General features: G+C 44.0%; 4 protein-coding genes across 4 annotated transcripts; 3 read left to right on the forward strand and 1 right to left on the reverse strand.

The window, feature by feature from the left end:
- Positions 1–1169: 1169 nt before the first annotated feature.
- Positions 1170–3287, forward strand: PHALS_09645 (hypothetical protein F443_09528; the record flags this gene model as incomplete). The annotated part of the gene is made up of 6 exons (XM_024724936.1): positions 1170–1346; positions 1420–1710; positions 1786–1821; positions 1924–2115; positions 2210–2814; positions 2897–3287. The coding sequence occupies 6 exons, from the start codon at positions 1170–1172 to the stop codon at positions 3285–3287; spliced, it is 1692 nt and encodes a 563-aa protein (XP_024575763.1).
- Positions 3288–3418: 131 nt separating this feature from the next.
- On the reverse strand, positions 3419–4285 carry PHALS_09646 (proteasome subunit beta type-5-like; the record flags this gene model as incomplete). The annotated part of the gene is made up of 1 exon (XM_024724938.1): positions 3419–4285. One exon carries the CDS (start codon positions 4283–4285, stop codon positions 3419–3421), a length of 867 nt encoding a protein of 288 aa, XP_024575764.1.
- Positions 4286–6416: 2131 nt separating this feature from the next.
- On the forward strand, positions 6417–7112 carry PHALS_09647 (uncharacterized protein; the record flags this gene model as incomplete). Its single annotated transcript, XM_024724939.1, has 1 exon — positions 6417–7112. One exon carries the CDS (start codon positions 6417–6419, stop codon positions 7110–7112), a length of 696 nt encoding a protein of 231 aa, XP_024575765.1.
- Positions 7113–7583: 471 nt separating this feature from the next.
- Positions 7584–11537, forward strand: PHALS_09648 (hypothetical protein F444_09607; the record flags this gene model as incomplete). The annotated part of the gene is made up of 1 exon (XM_024724940.1): positions 7584–11537. The coding sequence occupies one exon, from the start codon at positions 7584–7586 to the stop codon at positions 11535–11537; it is 3954 nt and encodes a 1317-aa protein (XP_024575766.1).
- Between the last annotated feature and the right edge of the window lie 1528 nt (positions 11538–13065).

The following is a 13065-nucleotide window of genomic DNA, read 5'->3' on the forward strand; positions in this document are numbered from 1 at the left end:
CACAACCTCGCACAGAGGATGCAGCACTCATAGTGAACGGTTACTGTATGACAATCATACTCTCATTGCTTTTGCTCCCCGATTTCGCGTACACAAACGTGCCGCAAATTTATTCGTAACTTACTCCCAAAGCGAAAACGAGAGCCTTTTTTAGTGACTAGGTCTTTCTTGCTTTTAGTCTATAATGAAATATATTCTTGAGTAAATATAGCTAAAACTGATACTGAATACATACATCTCTTTAACTATCAACAAAAAAAAGAATATGTACTGCATAGCGTGAGGCTGGCAGCACCAGACCTCCCCTTAGCGGACCCTCACTCGTACCAGTATTCATCTTTATACTCCACTATGATACTATATGAGTGGTCGCAACTTAGTCTTATTGACAAGTACAGTTGCCCCTTTTGATGAACATTCTTTCCTATTAAATCTTCATGTGTTTCTGGCTATCGCTGTCATGTACACCCTGGCTCTCAGCTAAAGTGTTACGACAATCAAAGTCATCTGATTGAAAATCTTAGTAGCGATGTAACTGCTCAGACAAACACTTCGATTAATCTGATCTTCCAAATTGTTTGCTCTCAATTTTTTTGCACAATACATGATACCTTTGAACCATATGCTAGATCATCCTCTTATCAGTCGGCGACGCCACCATAGTGACATACGATAGTTCATCGTCGGGACGCAAAAGTGCAATCAACACATTCGGCGTACATTTAACCTCGAAAGTAAACTCACAATGAAAAACAGCAATCATCCCATACTCAAAGAGCAGCTTGGTGACGGCATTCCAGTGTGCAACTTCGTGTAGTCTGTTTAGATCGTGAAAGACTCTGATTTATGGTGGTACTTTCGAACTTGACTAAAGCATACTTCGTAGCAAGTAGCCCCTAGTCGTAAGCTGGATAGTTGTTATCTACCGATTTAAGCTGGCGAGACTCAATGCGCTGACACATCCATGTCCCTAGCCATCTGATTGACGTAAGAATCAGCCTTTGGCAAAGACCGAAGCGTCCCAAGCGACATGTAGAAGGTACAAGCAGATTCATCGAAGTCCTTCATCGCCTACAATTTATACCTCTCAAATCGCATCGTATAGATTTCCATGAGTTCTTATGCTTTATCTCCAGTTTTTTCAACACTACATCTGAGAACTTGGCTTGATGAAGTTGTTAGAGTCGTGGGCGATGGCGAGATTGGAAGCTTTAGGCGTAGATGGCGTGTTCGCACCTTACATTGTGGGTATGCTTCCATCCCACGGTGGTAGCGATGACAATCTTGAGGATGCTAAATGTAGTATTCATCAAGTGCTTATGGGTTGGTTAGCACCGGAGGATGAGGTGCGGTCACTTGTCATATTATAACTGTAAGGAATGGTAAACAAGTGAAACAATCGTTACCTTCAATGAGTAGGAGCGTGCATATGATTTTGTGGATGAATTGGCAAAGCTGTCTGACAATCCAGCACAACTAACAGATGCAGCTATGGCCCTGAGCCATGGGGACAAACGAATCGAGGACGACATTAACAAGATGTTGGCTCAAGACGCAGAGCTGAAAGCATCAGCACCTACTTTTGTACCACGAAAATTATCTTCGTCTGTAGTGACCGCGTTGTACCCAACGGGCAGTCCTGAAATGCTGGGTAAGAGTTTTGATCAGCCTTATTCAGCTACTTCGCCTCCTCCGGCTTCGCTGTCAATTGTGGACAGTGAAGATTATGAAAGTGATAAAAATGGCGAAGACGAAGAAGAAGAAGTAAACGGATTGATTATGCAGAACGAAGACAGCTTCTTTTGGTCTGTGGCGTATGAGGTACTGTAGAGACAGAATCCAGCGTCACTACGTCATTACTTCTGTCTTTTAATTTCAACGTAGCAATTGATGATAATGCTCAGTTTGTGATCTGTCAAACAGTTGGTGAGCCACATGCAACTCAAGTTTCCTGATATCGACCCCAATAGACTATGTGATCTCTTGCGTCTTGTCGGGTTGGATGTCGACAAAGCGCATGCAGTGATGAAGGCCACAATTGAGCGCGAGTCTATTGGACCTGGACAAGTTTGCCGTCATTACCTACAAGGAGAGTGTCGTCGCGCAGACTGCATGGTGCGTCTGTCTTTTGTCGGATGAGACTTGGTGGAGAATTTGTGCTGAATGCGCATCCGATTCGTCTCTCACGTTGGCTTTCCTGTGGCTATAGTTCCTCCACGATACGGACAAGATCACCTGTCGATTCTGGCTGCGTGGTACATGCTTGCAAGCAGAGCATTGTGTCTTTGCGCACGACTTTTGTGAATACTATTCGATGGACGGTGATGCCCTTGGTCAGCGTGACTACGATAGCGAAGACGAGATGGATCAGAATAGTGAACTACTGGACATTCAAGCTGAGGAAATGTTCCCAGCCCTTCAAAGCGTTACGTCAGCCACTTCCACGTCAGTGCCTTTGTTACGTCAAGGTAATGATTGTCTGTCCTTGACAAAAACGAACTCGTACCCATCGACGGAAAATGTTGTGGCAAATTTGACTATGAACTTTGCTCGCGCGGTGGCATTGCAGCCAGCACCGACAAAATTTTCTGGTCGCCTACATGATGGAGGTAGTGACATGCAGTCGTCGCGACGAGTTCCACAATCGCCTCCAATATACCGCTCATTGTATCACAAAGCTGGAAAAAACGACGTCAAGTGGGTAACGACAGGCGAGAGTGTGTCGAGTCAGTATCTAGAGCTTCGTGAGCAAGCACATGAAATGGCTTGCGCTCGAAATAAGTGCTTTATGGGCGCAACTCAAGCATATCGCAAGTAAGAATCACTTGATTGTGGAGTAGATGTACTGATAGAAAAAGGATAATCATCTCACGTTCTCTGATGTTTGTAATCACAGTGGAAACAAGGCGCTGGCTAAAGATTTGTCAAGACAAGGACATGAATACAACGTGAAGATGAAGAATTTTCATTTTCTCGCGGCGTCTGAGATCTTCGAGTCGCGTAACCCACCAAACCAACTCTATATGGATCGAATGATGGATCTCCATGGACTTCACGTTGCTGAAACTGTTGAACTTCTTACACAAATGTTACCAAAGCTTGCAGACGAAGGTGTGGATAGCATTCACTTGGTCACTGGTTCTGGACACCATTCAAAAGGTTCAAATGGCAATGCACGTTTACTACCCGCAGTGAAACAGTTTTTGGGTGCTGAAGGCTATCAATACACACACGTGGCGGACGGTGCAGGTTTTGTGGGAATGTTACTTGTAGATCTGCGGTGGTAGTTTAAGTGTAAATTGAGCAAACTTTTGAGCAGATAAGTGTGATTGCGGTAGAAAGAGTGTCAATTTGTATTGATGTATATCAGCTGCTCGTTTTTGCAATCGAACGCCTTGCGAGTATACGATCTGTCCACTTAATAGCCACGATCGTAGTCGTGCAATTCCTTAACATCTTGGTGAACGACGTGTTGGAACCCTTCGGGTTTAAAGATGTAGACGTTACAAAAGCCACCACTGTATGCATCACGATGAGTCGCGTGGTAAATAGCACGTTTGCCGAGTTCCACGGCTTCATCGTCCGTGAGGTCCCAGCGCCAGTTGGTATCCAGCACACCATAAGCGTAAGTAGATCCTGAGCCGACGCTGAATTTGGGCACATCCTTGCTCGCGGGAATACGAGAACCTTCGTCGTCCACATAGTAGAGCACAGGCACACCGTCATCATAACCCATCATCATCATACCTAGCGACATTCCGTAGCGCTTGTAGTAATTACACGTGTTGGCAATAAGTTTCGAGGCTGCGCGAACAGAGATACGATGACGATTGCGCAATTCGTACATACGACACTGTACAGCCAAATTGCGCTGCCAAAATTGACAATCAGCAGCACCACCAGCTAGTGTAGCTAAGATGTAGTCGTTAATGGGGTTGACTTTTTTCACCTGCTGGGACGCAATGAATGGACCCATTGTAGAGCGCGAGTCTACGGCAACGACAATACCGCCGTTATAGATAAAGGCCAAGGTGGTGGTACCTTTCGCAAACTTCAGCGATTGCTCGTTATCATCTGTATATTTGACTTTAAAGTGCTCGCGAGAGTATGCTGCGGGGTCTGCCACAGGCGGTAGCATGAAGCCGGCGGCCAGAGCGTCTGTGGCGCTTAGACTCAAGTCGTCGACAGCTGCCATATGCATGTTCGGCATAGCGCCTCCATAGTTGATGGAAGTGCCGCGATTACCGGCACGCAGAAAGTTTAAGTTTAAGATGGGCGCGCTCATGATCGGGAACAATTCAGGAAAGCTTTTTGATGAAAAAAAAGGATTTCTATCTAACGGGGAGAGCTGGAGATACGTCTATTAATGGGAAACCCACGGTAAAATACATTGCAAAATTTGAGCTTTCTCCCAAATTTTTGCATCGGACACATTACATTATTGTGAATATTGTCACTAAAGTGAAGGACAGAAGTGCCTAAATCAAGTACTAGAAGTAGAACTACATTCCTTGATAATGTGCTTCAATTATTCGCATGCTTGAGTGTTCGCAACGCATACATAGCTTTACCTAGACTTTCAACTCTGAATCCGAGCTAAGATAATATTTAGATTTTGCTCCAATTTTTAAGCATGATTGTAACTGCTCATAAGGCTTAACGTCATTCTCGCTTTCCATAAACCCCATCACTGTTTTTGATGTTAGCACTTTTATTTATAATAAATTAATTTGCAAGACTAATTTTACATCAAAATAAACTAAACTATATAAAGAAGTAAGTATTTTTAAATATTATTACTCCTCCTTTTACTTCTTAAGAAACAGCTGAGCCTCAGCACCTCGACTTGTGGAAGGTATTTTTAGTTATAATGCTTTTCCTTAATTTTTATCCCTATTTTATGGTTTTGATGTTATTTAGAGCTGTTGTTTATTTGATGCCCAAATAAAGATTCCATCAACTGTTGCTGCACATAGTGTGTATGTATATGGGCTTAGATTCCAGATTTCGTTTTTTTTAATTTTTTGCACCTTCATTTGAATTATTATTATATTATATGGATGAGAGAATTGATCCAGTTATTACTATCAAAGCAAAATGATATTGATTATAAATAGCCAAATATTTTAGAAATTTGAGCGCAACATTTATTCTGGATAGTTTTATGGTACAAGAAATGATGACGATTTAGCCTTTTAGAAGTTAAGAATCGTGCTGCATGTATTTATTACTGAATCAGATGTTTTACATTCTTTGACATCACCTTCAATTTGTATAAATTTCAAGGGCATTTGAGCTCAACTTTGATGTTTCAGATGTTTTCATGAGCAATGTAACGCAATTTGTGGGGTAAACTATGGATTGTTGTTGAAGCGGTTTTGTTGGAGGATTATTTAACCTCGATATGAAATATAATCATTTGCGATTCATAAAATAAATTGTTTTTGTAATATGAATGAAAATAAGTATAATACTTGTGATAAATTTCTGCATCCAATAGCAAAATTATAGTAGTAATTCAGCAACTTGTTAGTAAATAGTAGTACAGTAATAAAAAAGGAAATTTTAAATACAAACATTTTCAGAACATAAATATTATAAATTAACTCAAATGTAAGTCAAAATAATATTCTAGAAAGGCCAGTAGCATATACTGAGCTATCAATATCGATGCCGCTTTAATGGAATTGACTACGTGCTTACGTATGATAAAGTTAGCTAGACCCCGCATGTCGAAGTCAGCGCATCCTTGAGTCCTCGGAGCAGCTGAGGTATCAAGTCAAATGCGTTCAAGCGATTGAACAAGTATTGGCAAATCTGAGTATCTTGACACGGTATTGTCTCATTATTTATTTTAATAAATAATATATAACTGTATAACCCATCGGGTTAGGCTTCCCTCAGTGTCATCACTCTACATCCGCATACCAAGCACGAAGTATGATAGATTATCACGGTCACTTTACCTGCATTATAGTAATAATAGTTTTCAAACATCCTATCTTGACAGATTTTATATGCATATTTAATATCTTGAAATCTTAAGACCAACACTACAATTCGATGCCCTGAACTATTTTGAGAGATTATATTATCAAACTTAAGAGTTTTTTAAACATATATATTGTCAAGACTAATAAAAAGTATTCTTTACAACTTTACAATAACACATCCTGATCAGATTCAAGAAAGTTAAGAAAAATGTAATTTACCCATAAGGTTTTGGACATCCGACTACTCATTCACGACTTTGACTACCTCATCTTTGCCAGTTACTGGAACAAGTATCTTCAATGCGCAATTTTATGCTCATCCTCATACTTCTCGTCAATGGCGTCTTCTCGGCACATTCCTCGATAGATGACTCGAAGTCCGAGCTGAAAGTCTCTGCCCATTGGAGCAGCAATACTAATCGTATGCTCCAAGGAGGTGAAAACGTCCATGTTTTAGGCGAAGAGCGAGGACCGAGCGTTAATGTTGAAGGAGCGGTGAAGATTATGTCGGAATCGAAGGTAGTCTCACCAAGCGTTTGGGCTCGAATGAAGACTTATATCCAGAATGTGATCCTGTGCTCTAAGTTATTATGGTCAGGGTTGGCCCTCGTATTTTACAGTCCAGAGAAGTTACTTGCGTTGGGATACACTCCTGGCCGTATGGTGTCCATTTTAAAAAAAGCTGATCCTGAATTCACAATAACTAAAGGGTATCTAGAAAAGGGTGAATTGGTTCATCCTTTGAAGCTTTTCGTCAACTTGAACAAACAGTACAAGCAATTACTGACGGATGGAGGCGATTTATCAACGGTGAGTGAATTACTCCACCACATGAGTAAAACGAAGAAGAAATTGTCATGGATCACTCGCCTACTCGCTCACATGAAAATGATCAAAACAAGTCGCATCCTCGAGAAAGGTCTTTCTCCTGAAAAGTTGCTTGATCTGAACATATCGCCTTACTTGTACCTTGAGTGGGTGGTGAAGAAGATTGGCGATATACCCAGTGATCCAAAATTGCATGGAACATGGGCATCAACGACTGAAGCGAAGAAGTGGTTTAAATGTGTTGAACTCTATGAGGAGAAGTTTTCGGTTTCAAAGAAATTTTCTGATTAGTTGGGTAGTCTAATATAAATAAGACAAGCTTACTGTTTTACCAGGAATGTCTGATTAAGGCTCCTAAAGCTCCTAAATATTCGTGTTGTTATTAGACAAAGCACCAAACAGCTCCACAAACAATATATGACGAGAGATATACCGACAATTCAACTATCAGGTCAGTTTCTTCGGAACACAAAAGTTTTCTGAACATACGTCTGCCACTCTTTGACTTTGGTCGTTGATGCCCATATATCATCAATTTTGGATTGCGGGTATCTCGCTAGTTTTCTTCTTTACCCGCTTAAGGTACAAGTAACGTGGTATGCATTCTGATCGAGCAACTTTTCGGCTAAAAGACTTTTCTATTCATGTCATTTGCAGTGTGACGGAAGGTATGGGACGATATTTGTCCAATTAGAGCCCATCTCTAAGATACGCGCGAAACTATTTTACACGCCATTGCAGTTGTTATACGAAAAGCAAGATATGAGCTATAGCGGAGGTAGCGGTGGATACGGCGATCAACGCAGCTACAGCTCGCGCGGCAGTGATCACGGTCGTGGATATGATGATCCCAGTAGAAGCAGTGGAGGCCAGGACCAGCGCGGACATCAAGGGTACGATCAGCGCGGACAGCAAGGATATGATCAGCGCGGACATCAAGGATACGATCAGCGCGGACAGCAGGGTTACGACCAGCGCGGACACCAAGGGTACGATGAGCGTGGACATCAAGGGTACGAACAGCGCGGTCAACAGGGTTACGACCAGCGCGGGCAACAAGGGTATGACCAGCGGGGGGGTTTCGATTCCCGTAGTAGTGATTATGATAGAACATCATGGGGACATGATGACTATAATCGCGGCGGTGCGGGAGGTTACAGCTCTGGGTCAAGAGGTTACGAAAGTAGTCGAGGAAGCTACAACTCTAGTGGCTACGACGATCGTGGCCGTAATGGGTCTTATGGCAGTAGCGGGGGATACAATGTATCCGGGTACGATGATCGTGGAGGATATGATGGATCGTCTTCGCATGGAGGCTACGGTGCCTCTTCGGGATATGAAAGTCGAGGAGGGTACGATCAAAGCCGAAGTGGAGGAGGTGGTTATGCCAGTGGAGGGAGTGGCTATGATGATCGCTCTCGTGGATACTATAACAGCAGTTACGACGACCGCTCACGAGGTGGCTACGGTGGCGAACGGGAAGATCGTGGATACGGAGGAAGCACTAGTGTATCAACAGGTCGCAGTTATGGTGGCGTTGAAAGTTCGTCTGCAGGTGGAGATCGCGGCTACAGTGGTCGTGACGATCGTAGTTATAGTGGCGGCAGTGCACGCGATGACCGCGGCTACGGAGGAAGTGGAGATCGTGGAGGGGACCGCGGAGGCGATCGTGGAGGGGACCGTGGTGGCGATCGTGGAGGGGACCGTGGTGGCGATCGTGGGTATGGACGACGCGATGATCGTGGAGGCGGCGACCGCCGTGGAGGTAATGGAGGAGGGGATCGAGGAGGAGATCGTGGGTACGGCGGTGGAGGTCGTGGTGGCGGTCGCTATGGAGGTGGTGGAGGACGTGGTGGAGGCCGTGGAGAGTCAGGTCCTGGTGTTGGGACAGTTACTGGCTCAGGCTATGAGAACTTTGATGATAATGTGTCGGATCCACGTCTCCAGGACGAGTGGATGGGCCGAGCTGGAGTGCGCGATGTAAGTGCGGAAGATCCGGATCTTCAGCAGAAGTTTCTGTTTTGCCGTCGTCCTGGGATTGGAAAAGGTGGCAAATCTATGCAGCTGCAGGTCAACTTTTTCAGTGTTTCGCTGGATGGGGCCCCAGCTGAAATTTTTAAGTATCACGTTGACGTCGAGCGCTCGCCCGACCTTGCTGCAGACACAAAGTATGGTCCTTCTGATGGTGTGCAAGACAACCAAAAGGATGATAATATGGGAAAAGTAAAACAAGAAGTCAAAGACGTGAAGGAAACCAATGAGGTCAAAGACGTAGAAATGAGCGATGCATCGGTTTCCAATAAACGTGAACAACGTCCAGAGCGTCCACTTCCTCGCTCATTAGTACGAAATGTTATCAATGCAGCTATCAGACAGTACGAAACCGAGTTTGGAGGTATTCGCGTAGTTCATGATGGAATGTCAGCAATGTATGCGCCGGCTGTGCTGCCGTGGAATGGACAGTCCAAGACTTTCGTAGATGTCAATCCAGATGGACCAAGTATACATCCACCACCTCAGCCGGCGGCAGGTGACACCTCCCGTCGCCCGGTCCGTGGACCTCGAACTTTTGTCGTCAAGATCAAACTTGCTGAAGCAATCTCAACTAGCTCATTGACAGATTATTACTCAAATCCGGACGTGAATGTCTTGCCAGTCCTACAAGCATTGGATGTGGCAGCTCGCCATTTGGGTGCCCAACGTTTAATCTCAGTTGGACGTAATTTTTTCTCAATGAAAAAGACATTTCCGTTAAAAGGAGGCAAGGAATTATGCTGGGGATACCACCAAGCCATCCGTGTTGCTGACCGCAAGCTTTTGATGAATGTGGACCAGGCCGCCACTGTGTTTTATGCTCCAAAAGAGCTGTTAGAACTTGTGCTTCCAGCTCTCAATGTACGCTCTGCGAATGATGTTCGTGGGTTATCAGATCGGGATTCAAAGAATCTGGCTCGTGCATTACGTAAAATTGAAGTGGTGCCAACGCACCGAAAAGATCGAAAGCGTGCAATCTTTGGAATCAGCTCACTACCGACCAACCAAACGATGGTGAGTATCAAAGGGGAAAGCATGTCCGTTGCGGACTACTTCAACAAGCGGTATAATGTGAATTTGAGATACCCACAGCTGCCATCTGTGAATGTGGGCAGTAAAAGACCGGGCAAAGAGAATTGGTTGCCCATCGAACTGTGCGAAGTGGCGCCAGGACAGCGTTGCGCAAATATAAACGATCTGGATACTGCGGAAATCATTAAGCAGACCAGTCAACCTCCACGCGCTCGACAAGAAACAATTATTGAACAAATACGTCAGGCGGGTTTCGAAAACGACCCATACCTTGCTGCTTTTGGCATTAAGGTGGATCAGCGTCTTGAGTCGACTGAAGCTCGTGTGATGGATCCACCTGATGTGCAATATGCAAATGTGTCCGAAAGACCGTCAGGTGGCCAATGGAATTTGCGTGATAAGCGCTTTGTCGAAGGCGCTACGTTGCGTAATTGGGGTGTTGTCATTAGTGCCAGCGTGAGTGAGCGTGATGTTCAAGGATTTATTCGTGCTCTAGTAGATATAGCTGGCAGGAGCGGATTGACAATTGAAGATAGCAGCCCTCACATTGTCCACATGGACCAGTTTCGTGGTGCACAGGTGGAAGAGCTCATGACAATGTGTTTTAAGGAGCTAAAAAACCGCAACGGTGGTTCTCCGCAATTAATCATGGTGATTAAGCAAGACAAAAGTGTGGGGTCTTATAGTGATATAAAGCGGATGTCTGACACTGTGCTAGGAATACCAAGTCAGTGCATCGTGTCACAGAATGTCCGCGGTGCGAAGCCTCAGTACTGCGCAAACGTATGTCTCAAAATTAACATGAAGTTGAGCGGGAAGAACTCGATTTTGCGCGAGCCATTGCCACTAGTCAGCACGGCTCCGACGATAATTATCGGAGCTGACGTGGAGCACCCACGCTCTGGTATGGGCTCTCGTCCGTCTATAGCTTCTGTGGTAGCCTCGCTCGATCGCTACTCGGCCAAGTATGTGGCACGTGTGGCCGCTCAAAAGGCTTCAAGTGATATTCAGCTCTTGCCGCACATGCTGCGCGATCTCTTTTTAGCTTACTATCAAAGCACGAACCGAAAACCGGAGCACGTCATTTACTACCGTGACGGCGTGAGTGAGGGACAGTATCACGATATTTTGCAGACGGAAATGCGAGCGCTTCGCAAGGCTGTCAAGATGATTTCGGATAGCTACAACCCACCAGTAACATTTATTGTTGTCAACAAACGCCACCACATGCGAGCATTTCCCAGTAATTCGCGTGATGCTGATCGCAAGGGTAATATTGTTCCAGGCACAGTTATTGACACGGGGATTGTTGATTCGCACCGGTTCGATTTCTTTCTATACGGCCACAGCGGCATTCAAGGCACCAGCGTCCCGTGTCACTACACGGTGTTACACGACGAGAATAAAATGTCAGCCGAAGAAGTGCAGCGTCTCACGTACCATCTCGGATACACGTTTGCGCGTTGTACTCGCTCCGTATCTTTTGCGACCCCCGCATATTACGCGCACTTAGCTGCCGCCCGTGCGCGCTTTTTCCTAAATGAGGGCTCTGACGGTGCTTCCACGGTCGGCTCGTTTAATTCGAGCTCGTCCAACTTCGACTTTGCGGAGTTGCACAAAGACCTCAAGAACTGCATGTTTTTTATCTAGTCGTGCCCGACACAGGATGTTTAAGCGATTACTGACATGTCGATCTCACAAACCCTGCGCTAGTTTTTGTATGCTCGGATAGTATCCAACACGTTGAGCTAGACCTCAAGATGAGCAAATATCAACGACACTAGCGCTAATCGAATTTTGAACTCGGTTGTAAAAATCCTAATACAGTATGACCTCCTTTATTCGAAAAACTCAGTACTTTAATCGTTGAATATCCTATTTCTGATTTCTATCGTTTTGATTCCCAAAATCACTATCACTATGGGACGCTAAGCTAAATAATTTTTTTTCTAGGTTACGTTTGAAGCAGGCGTGAATCCCTCTCTGAATCATTTTCTAATTTGTGGGTGTTTCGTTTACATTTGAAGCACTTTCTGGACAGCATTCACGTCATGGCGTAGCTCTTTTCTTCTTTCATATTTGCTTCTCGTCGTCGCTTATCACCAAAAGTGTCATTTGCATCGACTTGAACTTCTTACTAAATGAGTGCAGACAGCTTACAACTAGAACCAGACATTCTACTAGATATAAATTTTGGAGACTGCGACATATCGTCGATATTTTCTATCCCAGCCGACAAACAATCTGCGATATAATCCAGCTTGGAAGAAGATACGCCTTGTGCGCGGGATGACTTCGGTGTAGGACATAAATTTCTTATTAATTCACTACCATGTTGCTGAGCGCCTTGAGCACGGTCAGGATGAGATGAAAAGTTCAACAAGTGGATCTATTTCGATGTAAATCATTTTAAGCACTGACATTTGTGAGAGATTTTGGGAGCTCAATGCTTTTGCTTCCAGACTTATAATACCCAAGCCATTTTACATCTCGCATGAGATCTTGTCTCACATTCGGCTCTTAAAACATAAAATTTTCACGATGTAAACGCAGTCATTCTTATCAGGAAGTTTGGATTACCCTTTCACAATTTAACCGTTGTTCCCGTCGTAGCTGCACATATATCAGGCTTTATTTGGCAGTCGCACGTCGTATTAAATTGCGCAACGTATTGTTTTGATTTCTAAGATCTTTCTGCGGCGTTATAAAGCCTGAAACACTGACAACAAGGACAACGATTAAAGGGTAATTCAAACCTCCTGGAAAAATCGGTCATTTTTTAATCGACCCATTTTCGTAGCTTGAGGAGAGGGAGTATTGCTTCTAGCATTAAGACCGCCAATCAAATTATCTTCTCGGTACAAACTAAATTGAAGATCTTGTCTTCTTTCCCCCAAGCATATTTGAGCATTTGGCTTTCAACCTCACAGATGATGCAGTCTATTTAAACCTTGGCATATATGCAACAAGTTGCGCCTCAAAAAGTATTAAAAGCCGTAGCCAAGACAAATGAATTCTTCCGTTCAAAATCAAAACTGTATCTAAATGTTTTAGTTTTAAAAGTGTCTGTATAATTTAATACGACTTCGACTACTCTACTTTACCTCGTCTAAGATCTGACCTTGATACGTAACAATTTCTAATATACAGTTGACAAAGTCTTGCGAGGTCTTGGATT

Source organism: Plasmopara halstedii (genome assembly GCF_900000015.1).
Source record: "Plasmopara halstedii genome assembly, contig: Scaffold_430, whole genome shotgun sequence".
Classification (NCBI taxonomy): Eukaryota; Oomycota; class Peronosporomycetes; order Peronosporales; family Peronosporaceae; genus Plasmopara; species Plasmopara halstedii.